Here is a 19,995-nt window from a genome sequence, read left to right on the forward strand (position 1 = left end):
TGTGGTTTCCAAACCACTTCTGCTACTGTGGTTCCCATACCACTTCTACCATCTACTGAATCATCGTGACTGTGAGCTGATTCCTATCCGCTGCCTCCGTGCACTACAGTCTTCTAATCACTTCAACTCTACCATGTATCATTGGGACTGTTAGCTGATGCCTATCCGCTGCCTCCGTGCATTACAGGCTTCAACCACATCCACTCACCTGTTCATGATTGTGACTGCCAGCTGATTCCTATCCGCTGCCTCCGTGCACTACAGGCTTCAACCTGCAACTCGTCTGTGTTTCATCATCGTGACTGCTAGCTGATTCCTATCCGCTGCCTCCGTGCACTACAGTCTTCAACCTGCAACTCGTCTGTGTTTCATCATCGTGACTGCTAGCTGATTCCTATCCGCTGCCTCCGTGCACTACAGTCTTCAACCTGCAACCCGTCTGTGTTTCATCGTGACTGTTTGGCTGATTCCTATCCGCTGCCTCTGTGCGCTTCAGTCTTCAGTCCTTGTCAACGCTCCCGTGTTTCCTTGAGTCTGCCTCCACTATTGCTACCCGCTATTCTCCGTGATCAACAGTGCCTGTTCAACTCTGCTCTCCCGTGTCCCATCGTTACTGCACCTGCTGGTTGCTATTGGCTACCTCCGTGTTCCCGCAGAGACCCGCTGCTGCTACTCCTCAGCACTACTCATCCATCTACTGCTGATCCGCTCTCCACGCTTTCCTGTGTTCCCTGCTGGTCTACCTTCCCGTGCGCTGCACCTACTAGACCACCGCTTCACCCATCCAGGGACTTCGCATCCTGCCGGCCTCCTGCCGTTCAGGTATCTCTGCACTCCTGTCTGACTGCCTCCTGAACCACGGTATGCATACTTCTCATTGACTGTGCTGTGTATTGCATACCTTGCTGGACTGTGTTGGTTCTCCTCTGGAGTGTGCTATCCGCTGAGTCTATTGCCATCATTGACTGTGTTATCTTATGCTGGACTACTTCAAGAGACTTTCTATATTGGCAGTATTGTTCAGTCATTTATACATTTATATTGTGCATATTACTGTGGATCAAAGTCAAGGTGCCCGTGTATATATTGTGTTGCAGTCTCTCCCCGTGCACCTCCTCACATATATATTCAGTAGTACAACTTGCTAGTGGCAGACCACTGACTCCTGTTTACAGTTTCACCTGTTCCAGTATCCTCTCACATAGCAGTGGTACAACTTGCTAACGCAGACCACTGACTCCCCGGATATCTCCACTTGGATTCCATTCCTTCACTCAGACAGCGGTACAACTTGCTATCCGCAGACCGCTGACTCTCATCACCTCCTCGTTTCTGTTGGACATTCCTCCTCACTATAGCAGTGGTACAACTTGCTACCGCAGACCACTGACTACCTTCACGTGTCCTTTGTCCATACAGTTCCTCGTGTATTACTACCTCCATATTGCCAGTGCTGCTAGTCATAGACTTTCCTGAGCATCTCATCATCTGCTATTTCCTGTTCCGTGATCACCCTGCTACCAGAGTACCATATTACCACCTATACTGCTCTGGTAAGCCTATCACCTGGTGATCCCTGGGTAAAGACTCCTAGTGCCCGTGACAGTAAGATCAGGCCATGACAGACCCAGATACGGAACCTACTGCTAAAGAGATGCTGCAGCATCTGGTCAGTCGTGTGGAGCAACAGGATGCTCGCCAACAGCTGTTACTTCAATGTTACCAATCGTTAACCTCCCAAGGAACATCTGGACAGACTGTTACAGCTAGTATTGAAGCTCCTGTGCTTTCCTCCGTTTCCCCAGTGCCATCCCAGGTGTCTACAGCTCCTACGCTTCACCTGCCTACTCCGTCAAAATATGACGGGGACCCCAAAACTTGTAGAGGTTTCCTTAACCAATGTTCAGTCCATTTTGAACTCCAACCTCAAAATTTTTCTACCCATCGTTCCAGAGTGGCCTATCTTATCTCATTGTTTTCTGGACAAGCCCTGGCTTGGGCCTCCCCTCTGTGGGAAAGAAACGATCCAATTCTACAAGATAGTGCCAAATTCATTTCCACGTTCCGAAGTGTGTTCGATGAACCAGGTCGTGTGACCTCCGCTGCTTCCAGCATTCTTCGTTTGCGACAAGGCTCCCATACAGTAGGACAGTATGTCATTCAATTTAGGATCTTAGCCTCTGAACTTCAGTGGAACACTGAAGCATTAGTTGCCGCCTTCTGGCAGGGGCTCTCCGATAAAATTAAAGATGCACTGACTACCCAAGAGCTTCCTTCGTCACTAGAAGATTTGATCTCTCTTTGCCATCGTGTAGACATGAGATTTCGTGAAAGAGAATCTGAGAAAACAACTTCTGCTAAAGCACCTCTTCGTTTAAACCCTCAATTTCGTCCAGTTTCACCTTCTGTGATTCCCATGGAGATAGGACGTTCCAAATTATCTTTAGAAGAGAGGAAACGAAGAGTAAAGAATAGACTCTGTATCTATTGTGCTGATTCCACACATATGCTCAGTTCTTGCCCTAAGAAATCGGGAAATGCCAGGCCCTAACTAGTTCTGGAGAGGTGAAGTTAGGGTCCCTGGAGTCCTCTCCATTGTCTATGAAATCTAAAGTCTGCGCTTTCGATGTTACGATTTCCTTTGCTACTAAATCCTTTGAGTCACAGGCATTGATTGATTCCGGAGCAGCAGGAAATTTCATTTCTAAATCACTAGTGAATCAATGGTCCCTACCAGTGATCACTTTAAAAACACCCATTACTGTGACGGCTATAGATGGATCACGTCTCATCAATGGTCTCATCACCCAGAGTACGTCTCCAGTAACCCTTCAGATTGGTGTACTACACCATGAAGAAATTTCGTTTTTAATTCTTCCTGTTACGACAAGTCCGATTGTCTTAGGCCTTCCATGGCTTCAATGTCACTCTCCCCAGATTGACTGGCGCACCCCTCAAGTTACGTCTTGGGGGCCTGAATGTCACCATCGTTGTCTCTCTCAAGTTATTCCTCTTAAAGTACAGCAATCTTCCATCTCATCTTCCTCCCCGGGACTCCCTCCTCAGTATGCTTCATTTGCCGATGTGTTTGATAAAGCTCAGTCTGAACGTCTTCCTCCTCATCGTTCTTGGGATTGTCCGATCGACCTTCTACCTGGCAAGACTCCTCCCAGGGGTCGGGTCTATCCTCTCTCGTTACCTGAAACTCAAGCCACATCTGAGTACATACAGGAGAATCTCCAGCGTGGGTTCATTCGACCTTCCACCTCTCCCGCTGGAGCTGGGTTCTTCTTCGTCAAAAAGAAGGATGGATCATTACGCCCTTGTATAGATTTTCGTGGACTCAACGCCATTACTATCAAGAATCGGTATCCCATTCCGCTGATCACTGAGCTATTTGATCGCATCAAGGGAGCTCGGATATTTACTAAGTTGGATCTTCGTGGTGCCTACAATTTAATTAGAATCCGTTCCGGTGACGAATGGAAGACCGCGTTTAACACCAGAGATGGGCATTACGAATATTTAGTAATGCCCTTCGGGCTGTGTAATGCCCCCGCAGTTTTCCAGGGTTTCATCAATGAGATCTTTCGGGACTTATTATATGTATGTGTCGTTGTCTACCTGGACGACATATTGATCTTCTCACAGGACCTGCCTTCTCATCACCAACATGTGGCAGAGGTCCTCTCCAGACTACGGAAAAACTCATTGTTCTGTAAATTGGAAAAATGTTCATTCGAGTTACCCCAGATTCCATTCTTGGGGTATATAGTTTCCGGAGTTGGCCTGAAGATGGATCCAGACAAAGTAAATGCTGTACTACATTGGCCTCAGCCAACTACTCTTCGTGCCATCCAGCGTTTTTTAGGTTTTGCCAATTACTATAGACGCTTCATTCAAGACTTCTCATCCATTGCATCTCCCATTGTGGCCTTAACTCGGAAAGGGGCTAATACTAAGCAATGGTCATCTGAGGCTCTCCAAGCCTTTCAAATCCTCAAAGAGTCCTTCTCGTCTGCTCCCATTCTGCGACAACCTGATGTGACACTCCCCTTCTTCCTAGAAGTAGATGCCTCTAATGTGGGCTTAGGAGCTATTCTCTCCCAACGCTCGGAGCAACAAAAATTACATCCTTGTGCCTTCTACTCTCGGGGTCTTCTGCCCGCAGAGAAAAACTATACTATCGGGGACAAGGAGTTGCTGGCCATCAAAGCTGCATTAGAGGAATGGAGATACTTGTTGGAAGGAGCTCGCCATCCGGTGACGATCTTCACGGATCATAAGAACTTGTCATATTTGCAATCTGCTCAATGCTTGAACCCTCGTCAAGCAAGATGGTCTCTTTTCTTTTCCCGTTTTGAATTAATTATAACCTTCAAACCAGCTGCTAAGAACAAGAAAGCTGACGCTCTATCTCGAGCTTTTGTGACGTCCTCTGATGTAGAAGAGGTTCCCAACCATGCTATTCTAGACCCCAAATGTATTTCTCTGGCTGCTTCATCCACCAAAATGCTACCATTTGGGAAGACCCTCGTGCCTCCTACTCTGAGGAGGAAAATCCTTTCGTGGTTCCATGCCTCTCGTTTTTCTGGACACGCCGGTGAACATAAGACCTTTGAGATTCTCTCTCGTAGTTACTGGTGGCCTTCAATGAGGAGAGACGTCAAAGAGTTTATTGCTTCCTGTGATTTATGTTCTCAGTTCAAATCCTCCCGCAGAACTCCAGCAGGGTTGCTGCGACCACTACCCATTCCGTCCAAGCCTTGGACCCATATTAGTATGGATTTCGTTACTGATTTGCCACCAAGTAAGAATCACAATACTATTTGGGTAGTGGTAGACAGATTTTCGAAGATGGCTCATTTCGTCCCTCTGTCCGGTTTACCTTCCTCGTCTACTCTGGCTGAACATTTCATTAAAGAAATCTTCCGCATCCATGGATGTCCGTCTGAGATTGTGTCAGATAGAGGAGTACAATTCGTTTCCAGATTCTGGCGGGCCCTTTGTAAAACCTTGGGCATACGATTAGCACTCTCATCGTCTTACCATCCGCAATCTAACGGACAAACGGAACGAGTCAATCAAGATCTTGAGACTTTTATTAGGATGTTCTCTTCAGCCAACCAAGACAACTGGGTAGAATTGCTCCCTTGGGCTGAATTCGCCCATAACAACATGTACCATGAGTCATCATCCAAAACTCCATTCTTTGTGGTTTACGGTCACCATCCGTCTTTTCCGGAATTTCCTGCCCTCCCACCCACCCAAGTTCCTGCTGTGGAGACTGCTTGTCAGACCTTCAAAAATATCTGGTCTCAGGTCAAAACCTGTTTAAAGAAGACATCTAACAAATATAAGTCTTTCGCAGATAAGAAGAGGCGGGCTATTCCACCACTAAAAATTGGAGATCGGGTTTGGTTATCTACCAAAAATATTCGTTTGAAGGTTCCATCTATGAAATTCGCCCCTCGTTTTATTGGTCCATATAGGATCATTCAAGTTATCAATCCAGTATGTGTTAAACTTCTTCTTCCTAAGAATCTTCGGATTTCCAATGCCTTCCATGTGTCCTTACTCAAACCTCTTATTATCAATCGTTTCTCGACTCCTCCCTCAGCACCGCAGCCAGTTCAAGTTCATCAGGAGGAGGATTTCGAGATTACTGAGGTATTGGATGCAAAAATTTCGCGAGGAGTCCTCCGTTTCCTCGTTCATTGGAAGGGCTTTGGTCCTGAAGAGCGTTCATGGATCAAAGCTGAAGATCTTAATGCTCCTGCCCTTCTGAAGAAGTTTTATTCCAAAAATCCGGACAAGCCCGGTTCCAGGCGTTCTGTGCCCACCTTTAAAAGGGGGGGTACTGTCACTCACCGGACTGTGAGTGCTTCTTCCCGGACTATTAGGAACCGTGGACGTCCTCTATCCTGAGGGACTGCGCATGCGCAGCCCTTTCCAAACCTTCAGTGTATGTTCCTTTAACTTAATTGGCAGATCAGGCAACCTCCCTATATTAAGCACCTGTGGTCAACACCACGTTGCCTGATCTTGGAGTCTCATTCCCCATGAGTCTCTGAAGGTGTTCCTGTGTTTCCTTGTTTATTCAGCCCTGCTGATTCCTGTGGTTTCCAAACCACTTCTACCTCTGTGGTTTCCAAACCACTTCTGCTACTGTGGTTCCCATACCACTTCTACCATCTACTGAATCATCGTGACTGTGAGCTGATTCCTATCCGCTGCCTCCGTGCACTACAGTCTTCTAATCACTTCAACTCTACCATGTATCATTGGGACTGTTAGCTGATGCCTATCCGCTGCCTCCGTGCATTACAGGCTTCAACCACATCCACTCACCTGTTCATGATTGTGACTGCCAGCTGATTCCTATCCGCTGCCTCCGTGCACTACAGGCTTCAACCTGCAACTCGTCTGTGTTTCATCATCGTGACTGCTAGCTGATTCCTATCCGCTGCCTCCGTGCACTACAGTCTTCAACCTGCAACTCGTCTGTGTTTCATCATCGTGACTGCTAGCTGATTCCTATCCGCTGCCTCCGTGCACTACAGTCTTCAACCTGCAACCCGTCTGTGTTTCATCGTGACTGTTTGGCTGATTCCTATCCGCTGCCTCTGTGCGCTTCAGTCTTCAGTCCTTGTCAACGCTCCCGTGTTTCCTTGAGTCTGCCTCCACTATTGCTACCCGCTATTCTCCGTGATCAACAGTGCCTGTTCAACTCTGCTCTCCCGTGTCCCATCGTTACTGCACCTGCTGGTTGCTATTGGCTACCTCCGTGTTCCCGCAGAGACCCGCTGCTGCTACTCCTCAGCACTACTCATCCATCTACTGCTGATCCGCTCTCCACGCTTTCCTGTGTTCCCTGCTGGTCTACCTTCCCGTGCGCTGCACCTACTAGACCACCGCTTCACCCATCCAGGGACTTCGCATCCTGCCGGCCTCCTGCCGTTCAGGTATCTCTGCACTCCTGTCTGACTGCCTCCTGAACCACGGTATGCATACTTCTCATTGACTGTGCTGTGTATTGCATACCTTGCTGGACTGTGTTGGTTCTCCTCTGGAGTGTGCTATCCGCTGAGTCTATTGCCATCATTGACTGTGTTATCTTATGCTGGACTACTTCAAGAGACTTTCTATATTGGCAGTATTGTTCAGTCATTTATACATTTATATTGTGCATATTACTGTGGATCAAAGTCAAGGTGCCCGTGTATATATTGTGTTGCAGTCTCTCCCCGTGCACCTCCTCACATATATATTCAGTAGTACAACTTGCTAGTGGCAGACCACTGACTCCTGTTTACAGTTTCACCTGTTCCAGTATCCTCTCACATAGCAGTGGTACAACTTGCTAACGCAGACCACTGACTCCCCGGATATCTCCACTTGGATTCCATTCCTTCACTCAGACAGCGGTACAACTTGCTATCCGCAGACCGCTGACTCTCATCACCTCCTCGTTTCTGTTGGACATTCCTCCTCACTATAGCAGTGGTACAACTTGCTACCGCAGACCACTGACTACCTTCACGTGTCCTTTGTCCATACAGTTCCTCGTGTATTACTACCTCCATATTGCCAGTGCTGCTAGTCATAGACTTTCCTGAGCATCTCATCATCTGCTATTTCCTGTTCCGTGATCACCCTGCTACCAGAGTACCATATTACCACCTATACTGCTCTGGTAAGCCTATCACCTGGTGATCCCTGGGTAAAGACTCCTAGTGCCCGTGACACAAGGCCATCTTGAATGAGGGCAAAACTAAGGGCAAGTACATAACAGGATGCCCCCTTCTCAACGACGTCCTCTGGACGACTTAAGACCAGGCTTCCCAGAATGCTGTCGATGAAATGCTTTTACCAAAAGTGGGGCATGAACATCCTTTGCAGATTGCCAAGAGTCATCTTCTGGCCCATATCCCTGCCAACGTAGCAGATACTGTAATTGGTTTCGAAACATACGAGAGTCCAGGATCTTTTCGACAATAAATTCCTCATGCTCATCAACTTGAATTGGCTCAGGAGGAGGCAAAGAGCGACCAGGAAATGGATTCTTAACTGAAGGTTTTAGTAATGATACATGAAAAACAGGATGTACCTTCATGGAATCAGGAAGATCCAATCTAAAAGCCACTGAACTAATCTGTGCAATGATCTTATATGGACCAATAAACTTACTTCCCAACTTAGCAGATGGTACCTTCATTCTTAAATGTCTAGTTGACAACCATACTTCATCACCAATACTAAAAGTTGGAGCAGCCCTTCGTGATCTGTCAGCATCACGTTTATATCTTTCTTGAGCAGTTTTCAAAGTCTCTTTTAGTAATTCAAGATTATTTTGCATAATAATCAGTCTATCTTCCACAGCAGGAATTGGAGAGTCACAAGGTAGATTGGGACAAATATTTGGATGATATCCTAGATTAGCATAGAAAGGGCTAAATCTTGTAGATGAATGTTGAGAATTATTGTATGCAAACTCAGCCATGGGGAGGATATCAACCCAATCATCCTGTAGGTGACAAATATAACATCTGAGATATTGCTCAAGTGTTTGGTTTGTTCGCTCCGTTTGTCCATTTGACTGTGGATGAAATGCAGTGGACAAGTTCACCACAATGCCAAGGGATTTGCAAAACTGTTTCCAAAATCGTGATGTGAATTGAACGCCTCGGTCTGACACCACATCATTAGGAACGCAATGCAAACGAAAAACTTCTTTTATAAGTAAGTCGGCTGTTTCTTTTGCTGTAGGAGTACCCTGGCAGGGTATAAAGTGAGCCATCTTTGTCAGTCTGTCAATTACCACAAAGATAGTGGTCATATTCTTAGATCTCGGAAGTTCTACAATAAAATCCATGGAAATGGAATCCCATGGACGTGTAGGTATTGGCAAAAGTTGTAGTAGTCCAAAAGGAGAAGCACGAGGAGTCTTAAATCTGGCACACGTTGTACAAGAGGAAACATATTTTGCTATATCTTCCTTATAGTTGGGCCACCAGAATGAACGGCTTAACAGTTCTTGAGTTTTCTGAAGTCCTTTATGGCCTGCTAATTTAGAGTCATGGAATAGTTGCATGACCTTTAACCGTGCTTTTTCTGGAACGTATAGTTGATGTGCCATATGCCAGACTCTGTTGTCATAAGATAATTTAACATTTTTTGGAGGATTCATGAGGGTAGAATCCATATCATATCCATTCTTGATCTCTGTTAATAACTCCGTTGTACAAATAACCCCCAAAAAATTTGAATCAGGAATTATTGTTTGAACAGGCTTTACCTGTTGAGGATTCTCCGCATAAGCTCTTGAGAGGGCATCAGCTTTTCCATTCTTCGATCCAGGTCTATAGGAAATTAGGTAATCAAAACGGCTTAAAAAGAGAGCCCATCGAGCTTGTCGGGGAGATAATCTTTTTACTGATTTAAGGAATTCCAAATTCCGGTGATCGGTGAGGACTATCACTTGATGCTTTGCACCTTCTAAAAGATGTCTCCATTCTGAAAAAGCAGCTATAATGGCAAGAAGTTCTTTATTTCCCACATCATAGTTTCTTTCAGGAGCAGTCATTTGCCTTGAATAAAAAGCACAGGGGTGAAGTAACATTTTTTCTCCTACTCTTTGTGAAATTACTGCTCCTATAGCTGAATCTGATGCATCAGTTTCCAAAACAAATGGGAGTGTAGGATCAGGATGAATTAATATAGGAGCTGACGTGAACTTAGTTTTCAAAATGGAAAAAGCTTTATCAGCTGCTGGTGACCACTGAAAGAAGGAAACCTTTTTTGTGAGCTGAGTAATGGGGGCAGCGATTCCAGAAAAGTCCTTTATAAAACGTCGATAGAAATTAGCAAAGCCCATAAATCGTTGCACATCTTTGATGTTTTTAGGTATGGGCCAATCTACCACAGCATGCACTTTACAGGGATCCATACACAGTCCTTGAGGGGATATTATGTAACCCAAAAATTTTATTTGAGTACGATGGAATTCGCATTTCTCCAACTTGATGTATAATTGGTTTATACGTAGCCGTTGTAAAATAATTCGAACATGTTCTTGATGTTCTGGTAAAGAATTAGAAAAGATAAGGATATCATCAAGATATACAATAATGAACAGATCAAGCAAATCTCGAAAGACATCATTTATAAAATGTTGGAAAGTAGCAGGGGCATTACATAACCCGAACGGCATCACGAGGTACTCATAATGTCCATACTTTGTTCGAAAAGCCGTTTTCCATTCATCACCTGGTCGAATGCGTATTAGGTTGTACGCTCCTCTTAAATCAAGCTTTGTGAAAATACTTGCTGTCTGCAGTCTTTCCAATAATTCTGGGATGAGAGGAAGTGGATGTCTGTTCTTTGTAGTAACTTTATTTAATTCTCTATAATCAATGCATGGCCGCAAAGATCCATCTTTATTTTTTTACAAAAAAAATAGGAGCCCCTGCTGGAGATTTTGAAGGACGTATAAAACCTTTAGTTTCATTTTCCTCCAGGTAAGTCTTTAGTGTCTTTAATTCAGGATCAGCTAATGAATAAATCCGACAAAAAGGAATAGCAGCCCCAGGTAATAGATCAATGGGACAATCATATGGTCGATGAGGTGGTAATTTGTCAGCATTTTGTTTGTTACAGATATCTGCAAAATCCTGATATTGAACAGGCAATTTTTCCTCCACAGAAGAGGGGGACACTGAGATCTGACTCTCCTCCTGTGCAAGCGGGACCATACCGATAGGATCTTGAAACGTTAGGGTTTGAGACTCCCAGTTAATGGCTGGGTTATTGTTAGTGAACCAAGGGAGACCCAAAATTATGGGAAAATTTGGAGAAGAGATGAGAAAAAAAGTGAGTTCCTCCTTATGATTGGGTTCTATCATCAAGGACATACGTTCTGTTTCATGTGTGATGGGACCAGAATTCAGAGGGGACCCATCAACTGTCTCCATCAATACAGGGGTCTTTCTTTCTTGAAATACTATATGGTTTTGTTTAGCAAAATCTATATCCATGAAATTACCATTGGCTCCTGAATCCAGCATTGCCATGGTTGAAATAAGTTGAGAGTTTATCTCAAGTTGTATTGGTATTGAAAAATGATTCTTTATTCTTCTGTTCTCTCTCTCCAATGTAGACAGTGAAGAGATTTGAGGAATAATAGCATTCAGTTGATGTGAGCAGCATGAAATAATAGATTCCTGGTCAGAGTCTTTAGGTTCCATTAATGTAGCAACTGTCTTGTGAGGTCGTTGAGAACAATTAGAAACATAATGTCTGTCACGGGCACTAGGAGTCTTTACCCAGGGATCACCAGGTGGTAGGCTTACCAGAGCAATGTAGATGGTAATAGGGTACTCTGGTAGCTGGGTGATCACGGAACAGGAAACAGCAGATGATGAGATGCTCAGGAAAGTCTATGACTAGCAGCACTGGTAATATGGAGGTAATAGTACACGAGGAACTGTAGGACAAGGACACGTGAAGGTAGTCAGTGGTCTGCGATAGCAAGTTGTACCACTGCTATAGTGAGGAGGAATGTCCAACAGAAACGAGGAGGTGATGAGAGTCAGCGGTCTGCGGATAGCAAGTTGTACCGCTGTCTGAGTGAAGGAATGGAATCCAAGTGGAGGTATCCGGGGAGTCAGTGGTCTGCGATAGCAAGTTGTACCACTGCTATGTGAGAGGATACTGGAACAGGTGATACTGGAAACAGGGATCAGTGGTCTGCTACTAGCAAGTTGTACCACTGAATATATATGTGAGGAGGTGCACGGGAAGAGACTGCAACACAGGATATACACAGGCACCTTATATACGATCCACAGTAACATGCACAATATATATATAAATGACTGAACAGGTCTGCAAATATAGGAAGTCTCTTGAAGTAGTCCAGCACAAGTTAACACAGTCAATGATGGCAATAAACTCAGCGGATAGCAGACTCCAGAGGAGAACCAACACAGTCCAGCAAGATATGCAATACACCAGCACAGTCAATGAGAAGTATGCATACCGTGGTTCAGAAGCAGGTAGTCAGATAGGAGTGCAGGGATACCTGAGCGGCAGGAGGCCGACTGGATGAGAAGTCCCAGGATACCTGAGGCAGCGGTCAGTAGGTGCAGCGCACAGATAAGTAGACCAACAGGGACACGAATCCACAGGAATCAATAACACGTGGAACTGGACTCACGCAGAACCCAGGAGAGTGGAGATGATCCAGCAGAGGAGTAGTAGATGAAATATAAATCCAATGCAGACAGGAGGGTAGACCTGCGGGACACGTGAAGGCGTGGAGAGCGGATCAGCAGTAGATGGATGATAGCGCGGTCAGCAGCAGCAGGGCTCTGCGGTACACGGAGGTAACCAGTAGCAACCAATAGTTGTCAGTAGCGATGGAACACGGGATAGCAGAGTAGACCAGGAGCTGTTGATCACGGAGAGTAGCAAATGGCAATGAGAGCAGCAGTCTCGAGGAAACACAGGAGAGCTGAGAAGAGACTGCAGTGCACAGGAGCAGCGGATAGGAATCAGCTAACTTGTCACGATGATGAACACAGGCGAGTTGTAGGCTGGAGGCTGTAGTGCACGGAAGCAGCGGGTAGACATCAGCTAACAATCCCGATGATGAACACAGGCGAGTTGTAGGCTGGAGGCTGTAGTGCACGGAAGCAGCGGATAGACAACAGCTAACAGTCACGATAATGAACACAGGCGAGTTGCAGGCTGAAGGCTTGTAGTGCACGGAGGCAGCGGATAGGAATCAGCTCACTGACTTGATGAGGAACAGGTGAGTGGATGTAAAGTAACGGTTGGAGTGCACAGAGGCAGCGGGTAGGAACCAGCAAACAGTCACAGTGAAATATAATAGCGATGATGTGGATTAGAGGACTGAAGTGCACGGAGGCAGCGGATAGGAATCAGCAAACAGTCACAATAATAAGTAGTAGCGTTGAAGTGGTTTGGAAGACTGTAGTGCACGGAGGCAGCGGATAGGAATCAGCTAACAGTCACGATGATATAGTTGATGGTAGAAGTGGTATGGGAACCACAGTAGTAGAAGTGGTTTGGAAACCACAGAGGTAGAAGTGGTTTGGAAACCACAGGAATCAGCAGCGCTGAAAACACGAGGAATACAGGAACACCTTCAGAGACTCATAGGGAATGAGACTCCAAGATCAGGCAACGTGGTGTTGACCACAGGTGCTTAATATAGGGAGTGTTGCCTGATCTGCCAATTGAGTTAAAGGGACATACACAGAAGTATAGGAAAGGGCTGCGCATGCGCAGACCCTCAGGATGGAGGACGGCCATGGTTCCTAAATGTCCGGGAAGAGGCACTCACGGTCCGGTGAGTGACAATGTCCAGATTTACCACAATACAAACAGAGATTTTCTTGTCGTCGTTGATCTCTTCTTTCAATAGAAATCTGTTTGCGAATGGTATCTATTTGCATTGGCTCAGACTCCTCAATTTGTTGTGTTGCAGGAGTTCCAGAGTAATTTGATATTGCTGGTTCTGGATAATTAGGACGAGTCCACATGGAACCCCATCTATCTTGTTTCCTCTCCATTTGACGAGCATCAATACGAATACAATGTTTAACAAAGGCTTCAAATTCAGTGGGTGCATCAGCTCTAGATAATTCATCTTTAATGAACTCAGATAACCCCTTTCGATAAACAGACAGCTTCGCTGCCGAATTCCAATCAGTGTCCAAAATCCATCTTCGGAAATCAGAGGTGTATTCAGCCACTGAACGTCTTCCCTGACGCATTTTTAATAAAACTGACTCAGCAGTAGCACTTCGATTTGGATCATCAAATATCTGGTTCATGGCATCCATAAAATTAGAAAGATTTTGTAATATGGGACTTTTTGCTTCTATCAAAGGAGAAGCCCATGCCAAGGCATCATATTTCAACAATAAAAGAATACAACGTACTTTCTGTACATCAGTCAAAAAATAAGTAGGATGTAAATCAAAATGCATATTACATTGATTAATAAAACCTCTGTATTTTTTATGATCACCTGAGAATCGGGCCGGAGGTAGTGGGAGTGTGGGCTGATGTACTGCAGCTGAAGGTGCTACAGCATTAACTTCTTGAAGCCGCACCTGTAGTTCTGTAATAACTCCATTTTGTAGCACTATTTGATCTTTGAGTTCATGAACATTTATTTGCAACTCTGTTACGTGTTGATTTTGCTGTTGAAAATTATTTGTACACTGGGTCTCCAGTTCTTGAAATTTTGCATGAAATTCCTGTAGTTGTCTTGAAGCAGAATGCATGTGGAAACTCAGATCCGAAAGTCGCTGTAAAGCAGATGGTTCTGACCCGGCGGGCTCCGTCATTTTGGGCACGAGTATCCTGTCACACTTCTGGTATCACAAACGAACCCAATAGCCAGGTATTTCTGAATTCAAAAGATTTTATTTTGGTATACAAATAAATCTCCAGTGTCCAACAAATAAAGTCCAAAGTAACCAGAGTATAAAGGTCTGGTGGAAGTATCAAGTACTTGTAGTCCAAATCACAAGGAGGCAAGGTTCTGTGGAAGCATCTGGTTCAGATACAAACACAATACTCGTGCAAAGGCTTCATAACAGGAAGTGCCTTTTCTAGGCCCAAACAGGAAATGGGATCCAAGATGGAATCTTCATGAGACAGTCCCAGCCATCTTGGATAAGGGCTATTGTAAGGGCAAGTTCATAACAGAGATGCAAGATGGAAACTTCATGATACAATCACGGCCATCTTGAATGAGGGCAAAACTAAGGGCAAGTACATAACAGCCCCCCTCCGGACGACGAAGCATGGGATGACATGAGACTGGGGATAGCCAAAAGCTCCATATCCACCAAAATTAAAGAAACCTCTTATAAAATATATTACCGTTGGTATTATACTCCTACTCGACTTCACAGCATGTTTCCCTCCTCTTCACCTTATTGTTGGAGGGGTTGTGGCCACAGGGGAACTATGCTCCATATATGGTGGACCTGCCCAATTATCTCTTCTTTCTGGGATGCGGTTTGTGGCATTTTAGACTCTCTATTTGAGGCTCCCGTTGCAAAGGACCCCTGAGTATTTCTACTATGTTATCCTCCTCCAGAGCTCGACAAATTTTCCAAAAAACTAGCCTCACATATACTGACAGCGGCTAAATCCCTTATCGCGCTAAACTGGAAAAAAAACGTCCCCTCTCTCTCTAACAGCCCTTAAAAAAACAAATCTGGCATGTCTCAGCCATGGAACAGATTACCTATTACCTCCACGATAGAGGCCATGTTTTTAACCAGGTTTGGGCTCCTTGGCAGTTTGTGGAGAGCTTGCATCCCCCTAACAATTAGCCCCGTGATAAGGACCCATGTGGGGTAAGTCCGGCTCCCTTATACGCTTTGCCCCCTTATCTTCTTGAGTCATCTACACACTCTCCACCTCCTGAGCTCTTTCATATCCCTGCTTTGTGGTCTCCCCCCCCCCTCTCCTCTCTGACCCCCTTCCGCCCACCCCATTCCCACATTTCACACTTTCACTACAGTTATATACAATTTGATACCGCATATAAAATTGTAAAAATGGTTGTCTCTCATTATAAGCTTCTATGTACAACATGTTGATTCAATTGTTCTGACTGTTTTTATACGTCTGTTCAATAATAACACAGTCTTATTCCCTGTATTTGCTTATATGACCAACCAAAATAAAGAGTTAAAAAAAAAACTTACAAATATTATATCATTTAATAATGAATTCCAGTGTATAATAATAAACACTCCATGCTAACACTGACTTAATCAGGTTAAATGTGGTATCTTTTCTTCTGAAATAGCGATTACCTGGTGCAGTGGTATCTTTTCTTCTACCCTCCTTCCTTTTGCCTCCAAACTTCTCCAATGGGCTGTCTACAACCGCATCACCTCCTTTCTCTCTTCTCACTCACTCCTTGACCCACTCCAAACTGGTTTTCGCTTCCTCCACTCCCCTGAAACTGTCCTCACTAAAGACCTTCTCTTCACTAAAATCTAAAGGACACTTCTCCCTTCTTATTCTTCTTGACCTCTCTGCATAAGGAGAAAGTGGTCAACGGTATAGAAGGCAGCAAACTCTTAAATCTATAGGCCTCTGTAACAATGTCCTCTCGTGGTTTTCCTCTTACCTCACCAACCACTCCTTTTCAGTCTCTACATATGCCCCCAAATCCCCCCTCTTTCCCTTACCTATTGAGATTCCCCAAGGATCCGTCCCTTGGGCCTCCAATGCCACCTCTATGTTGATGATACCCAAATCTATTTTTCGTTCCTTGACTTCTCCCCTTCCCTTATGTCTTGTGTCTCCTGTTTTTCGGCCAACTCATCTTGGATGGCCCAGCGCTTTCTTAAACACAATATTTTCAAGTCATCCTCGACTTCTCCCTCTCCATCAAACCTCACATTTTGTCCAAGATGCAGCCCTTTCTCATCACAGAAGCCTCCGAAACTCTTATTCACTCTCTTGTAATCTCTCGAATTGACTACTGTAACCTCCTTCTCTCTGGTCTACCTGACTCCCACCTTGCCTCTCTTAAGTCTATCCTCAATGCTGCTCCCCTTTATTTTTCTCTCCCGCAGCTCCATCTTTGCCATGCCTCTCTGCCAGTCGCTACACTGGCTCCCCATTGCTTACATAATTAAATTTAAACTCCTCGCCATCACCTTCAAAGTTCTCACTTAATCCTCTTCCCCTACATCTCCAACCTCATCTCTACCTACACTCCTTACCGCCACCTCCACTCTGCCAATGACCGCTACCTCACTACTTCACTGATTACCTCTTCCCACTCCCGCCTCCAGGACTTTGCATGGGCTGCTCCCAAGCTGTGGAACGATCTCCCACGTCCTATCAATTTAGCCACTACTACTAAAGGCTTCAAGTGTGCCCTTAAGACTCATTTCTTTATTGAAGTCTATCACCTTCCTCCTAACTCCTTTGTCCTGGCTTTCACCCCCACTCCTTCCAAATGATACCACCCATTCTCCTTCCCTTTAGGATGTAAGCTCTCATGAGCAGGGCCCTCTTTTATTGTGTTCTCCTTCTACTATTCCATCACCCTCAGTACCTCTTGGCCTGCTTTCCTAGCCCTCTTTTCTTGCGTTCTCCTTCTACTATTCCATCACCCTCAGTACCTCTTGGCCTATTCCCTAGCCCTGTTTTCTTAAGCTTTGGCCTACTTCTCGCTAATTACTACCATCACTCTCGCTCACTGTTCTGCAAATAATTTGATCTGCATTACCATGTTATCTGTAAATGATTTGTTTAGTTGGTATGTCTGGTCTTTGTATTTTGTTTTTCATGTATCATGTAATGTGTTATGGATCACTGTATACTGTATAAGTCATGTTCAGCGCTGCGGACTTTATAAATAAAAGATAATAATGTTTATCTTTTAGAAGCATGTCAAACATATGTTAAAAAATTGTGAGTTCTAATTAGGTTAAATGACTTAAGTCAAAATTACTTTTTCCCCTAAAGAGAGCTGTGTACAGTATTATCATGTGTGGGGGAACACTATCCCTTACCTCACAAACATCAATGGGGAGTGTACAAGAAAAACGCCTCCATACTGTGATTGGACAGGTACCTCTTTCAGAGCGTAACCCCTTTTGACAAACATTTAAATCTTTCCTTATACATTTCAGCAGAAATTATGAGGCAAGGGGCAGGGGATCGACCTCCACTAAACTGCTATATAGAGGACAACTAAAATTTTAAATTCAACTCTCCTTTGAGTTTCATTACTTACATATTTCCTGAATGTTCATTGGATGGTTTCATTGACACAATAACGTCTTTCTAAAAGAAACACATGATTTACATTATATAATGTCTAAGAAAGGATAAAAGGGTTTTCATATTCAAGACCTTAATATTTTACTTACTGTAGTTTTTACTACTTTCCAGCCGGTTGAATCCTGGCTGTACGTTAACATCTTTTGCGCGATATCGTCGGCAATTTTCTTATAGTCCATCTTTAAACGGAATAAAAGTTTTGTTAGCCTTGTCTAAAATATTCAGTATAGTAAACGCTCTCTTGTTTTGGTTGTGATGTTACGGAGTATGGTACTTTATTGTTGTCGTGAAAGTACAAAGCCTATAAAGGTAGATTATACAAACTTTCTTAAAAGTAAAAGTGGAGGTGTTGCCCATAGCAACCAATCGGGTTCTAGTTATCATTTATCTAGTACATTCTAAACTGTCTGACAGCTAGAATCTGATTGGTTGATCTGGGCAACATCTCCATTTTTACTTTTTAGAACATTGGATAAACTTTACCCCATGTGTTTTCTATATAAAAGTGGATAACTAGGTTTTCTGAGTATAGTAAACACTTAAGATGAGGAGTCTGCTGTATTAGCTATATGTTACCAAATGTACAGTAACTCTTGCTATTTATACTGTATTATTATATATTCTATTATTTTGTATGCACTGAAAACTGCAGAATGCCACTTCTCCAAGCCTGTATGCAATTTACAGTATGTTACAGGACTATGCAAAAGGTTATTTACTCAAATGCAACCAAGATGTAATTAAATCTGTATTATGACCATGTAAGCTATATTACCTGGAAATGCACAGAGCTTGATGTGTATGGATGCTTTTGTTTAGCAAGTAAAGTTCCTGGAAACTGCATTAAAAATATTACCATCTACACAATTGTCATAAGTAAAGAAATAAAAATAATTCTATACATTACAGTTAGCCTTCTATTATGTAATATCAGTAAATCATGCATATTTACATTTAAACTATTGGTAGTATGTCAGTTACACTCACATGTAAGCATGCAATGCACAGTCAGAGATTGCAGTCTTAGGTGCAGTATGAATACATCATTTATCCCTTGGCATGTAATACTGCATTCTTTTAATCAGGCTAATTATTCTGCTTTGGCAAAATCTTACCTTTTTGTTAGCAGGTAAGGGGAGAAGGATGAAGAAGCACAGCCTTGATCTACTGTGTACTTTGATCTGGGACCTTGGCTGCTTGTGGTATTATCACACACTGTGGGACAGCTGCCAGGAAGTATAAGTAGAGGTGTACTGTAGGAACCTGCAACTGTAATCACAACTGTTCTCTTGTCATGTGACTTTTGGGTCATGTGATTCTTGTGATGCAAGGCCAACCATGTTCCTTAAGGGCAAAAAAGGCAAAGTACATGTATATGCTATGATAACCACATACTCTTATTTTGTAATCCTTATTGTAATAATATCACTATAGGGAAGAATAAGCAGCAGGGCTGGGACTAATCATTCTGATGCCTGTGGAAATACCTGATATGGCAGCCGTCTCATCCCAAACATCAGCATTTACACAAATATTGCAAATGTCACCATTACTAGATTTACCAACACTCTGGGCCTGATTCATCTTCAGACGTAAATCCATTTACGTGGCGTATTTTGCGTGAAAAAGCTCTGCGCATGCGCCAGAACAGGACTTACGCATGCAAATGCAGGTGCGCGCAAATCATTCATATCCGAACACAACTTTGGACTGCCTATGGGTGGAACTGGGCGGGTGGATGTAGGCAGTGCACAGTAAGGTTGTGTCTATATATGTGCCAGAACTTGTGTTTGCAACTCAGAGAAACTATAAAAATGCATTTTATGTACAGTACACATTAATAACATCCCAATTTATATATTTAATATAAAACAATTACAAAAAATGTTATATCACTATGGGCAGCACGGTGGCTTAGTGGTTAGCACTTCTGCCTCACAGCACTGGGGTCATGAGTTCAATTCCTGACCATGGCCTTATCTGTGTGGGGTTTGTATGTTCTCCCTGTGTTTGCGTGGGTTTCCTCCAGGTGCTCCGGTTTCCTCCCACACTCCAAACACATACTAGTAGGTTAATTGGTTGCTAACAAAATTGACCCTAATCTCTCTCTGTGTGTGTGGGTTAGGAAATTTAGAC

At 44.0% G+C, this 19,995-nt stretch overlaps 1 protein-coding gene across 1 annotated transcript in view; it reads right to left on the bottom strand.

Annotated features, from left to right (window-relative positions):
- STARD6 (StAR related lipid transfer domain containing 6) overlaps positions 1-19,142 on the bottom strand; it is a 40,070-nt gene extending 20,928 nt beyond the window's left edge. Inside the window, exons 1-3 of the mRNA XM_075193743.1 lie at positions 18,975-19,142; positions 17,949-18,038; positions 17,813-17,862 (exon numbers count right to left, since the gene is read on the bottom strand). Coding sequence (XP_075049844.1) covers positions 17,813-17,862; positions 17,949-18,038 — 140 coding nt within the window. The 5' untranslated portion in view covers positions 18,975-19,142. The remainder of the gene's footprint in view (positions 1-17,812; positions 17,863-17,948; positions 18,039-18,974) is intronic.
- Between the last annotated feature and the right edge of the window lie 853 nt (positions 19,143-19,995).

This window comes from Mixophyes fleayi, chromosome 1, assembly GCF_038048845.1.
Source record: "Mixophyes fleayi isolate aMixFle1 chromosome 1, aMixFle1.hap1, whole genome shotgun sequence".
Taxonomy (NCBI): domain Eukaryota; kingdom Metazoa; phylum Chordata; class Amphibia; order Anura; family Limnodynastidae; genus Mixophyes; species Mixophyes fleayi.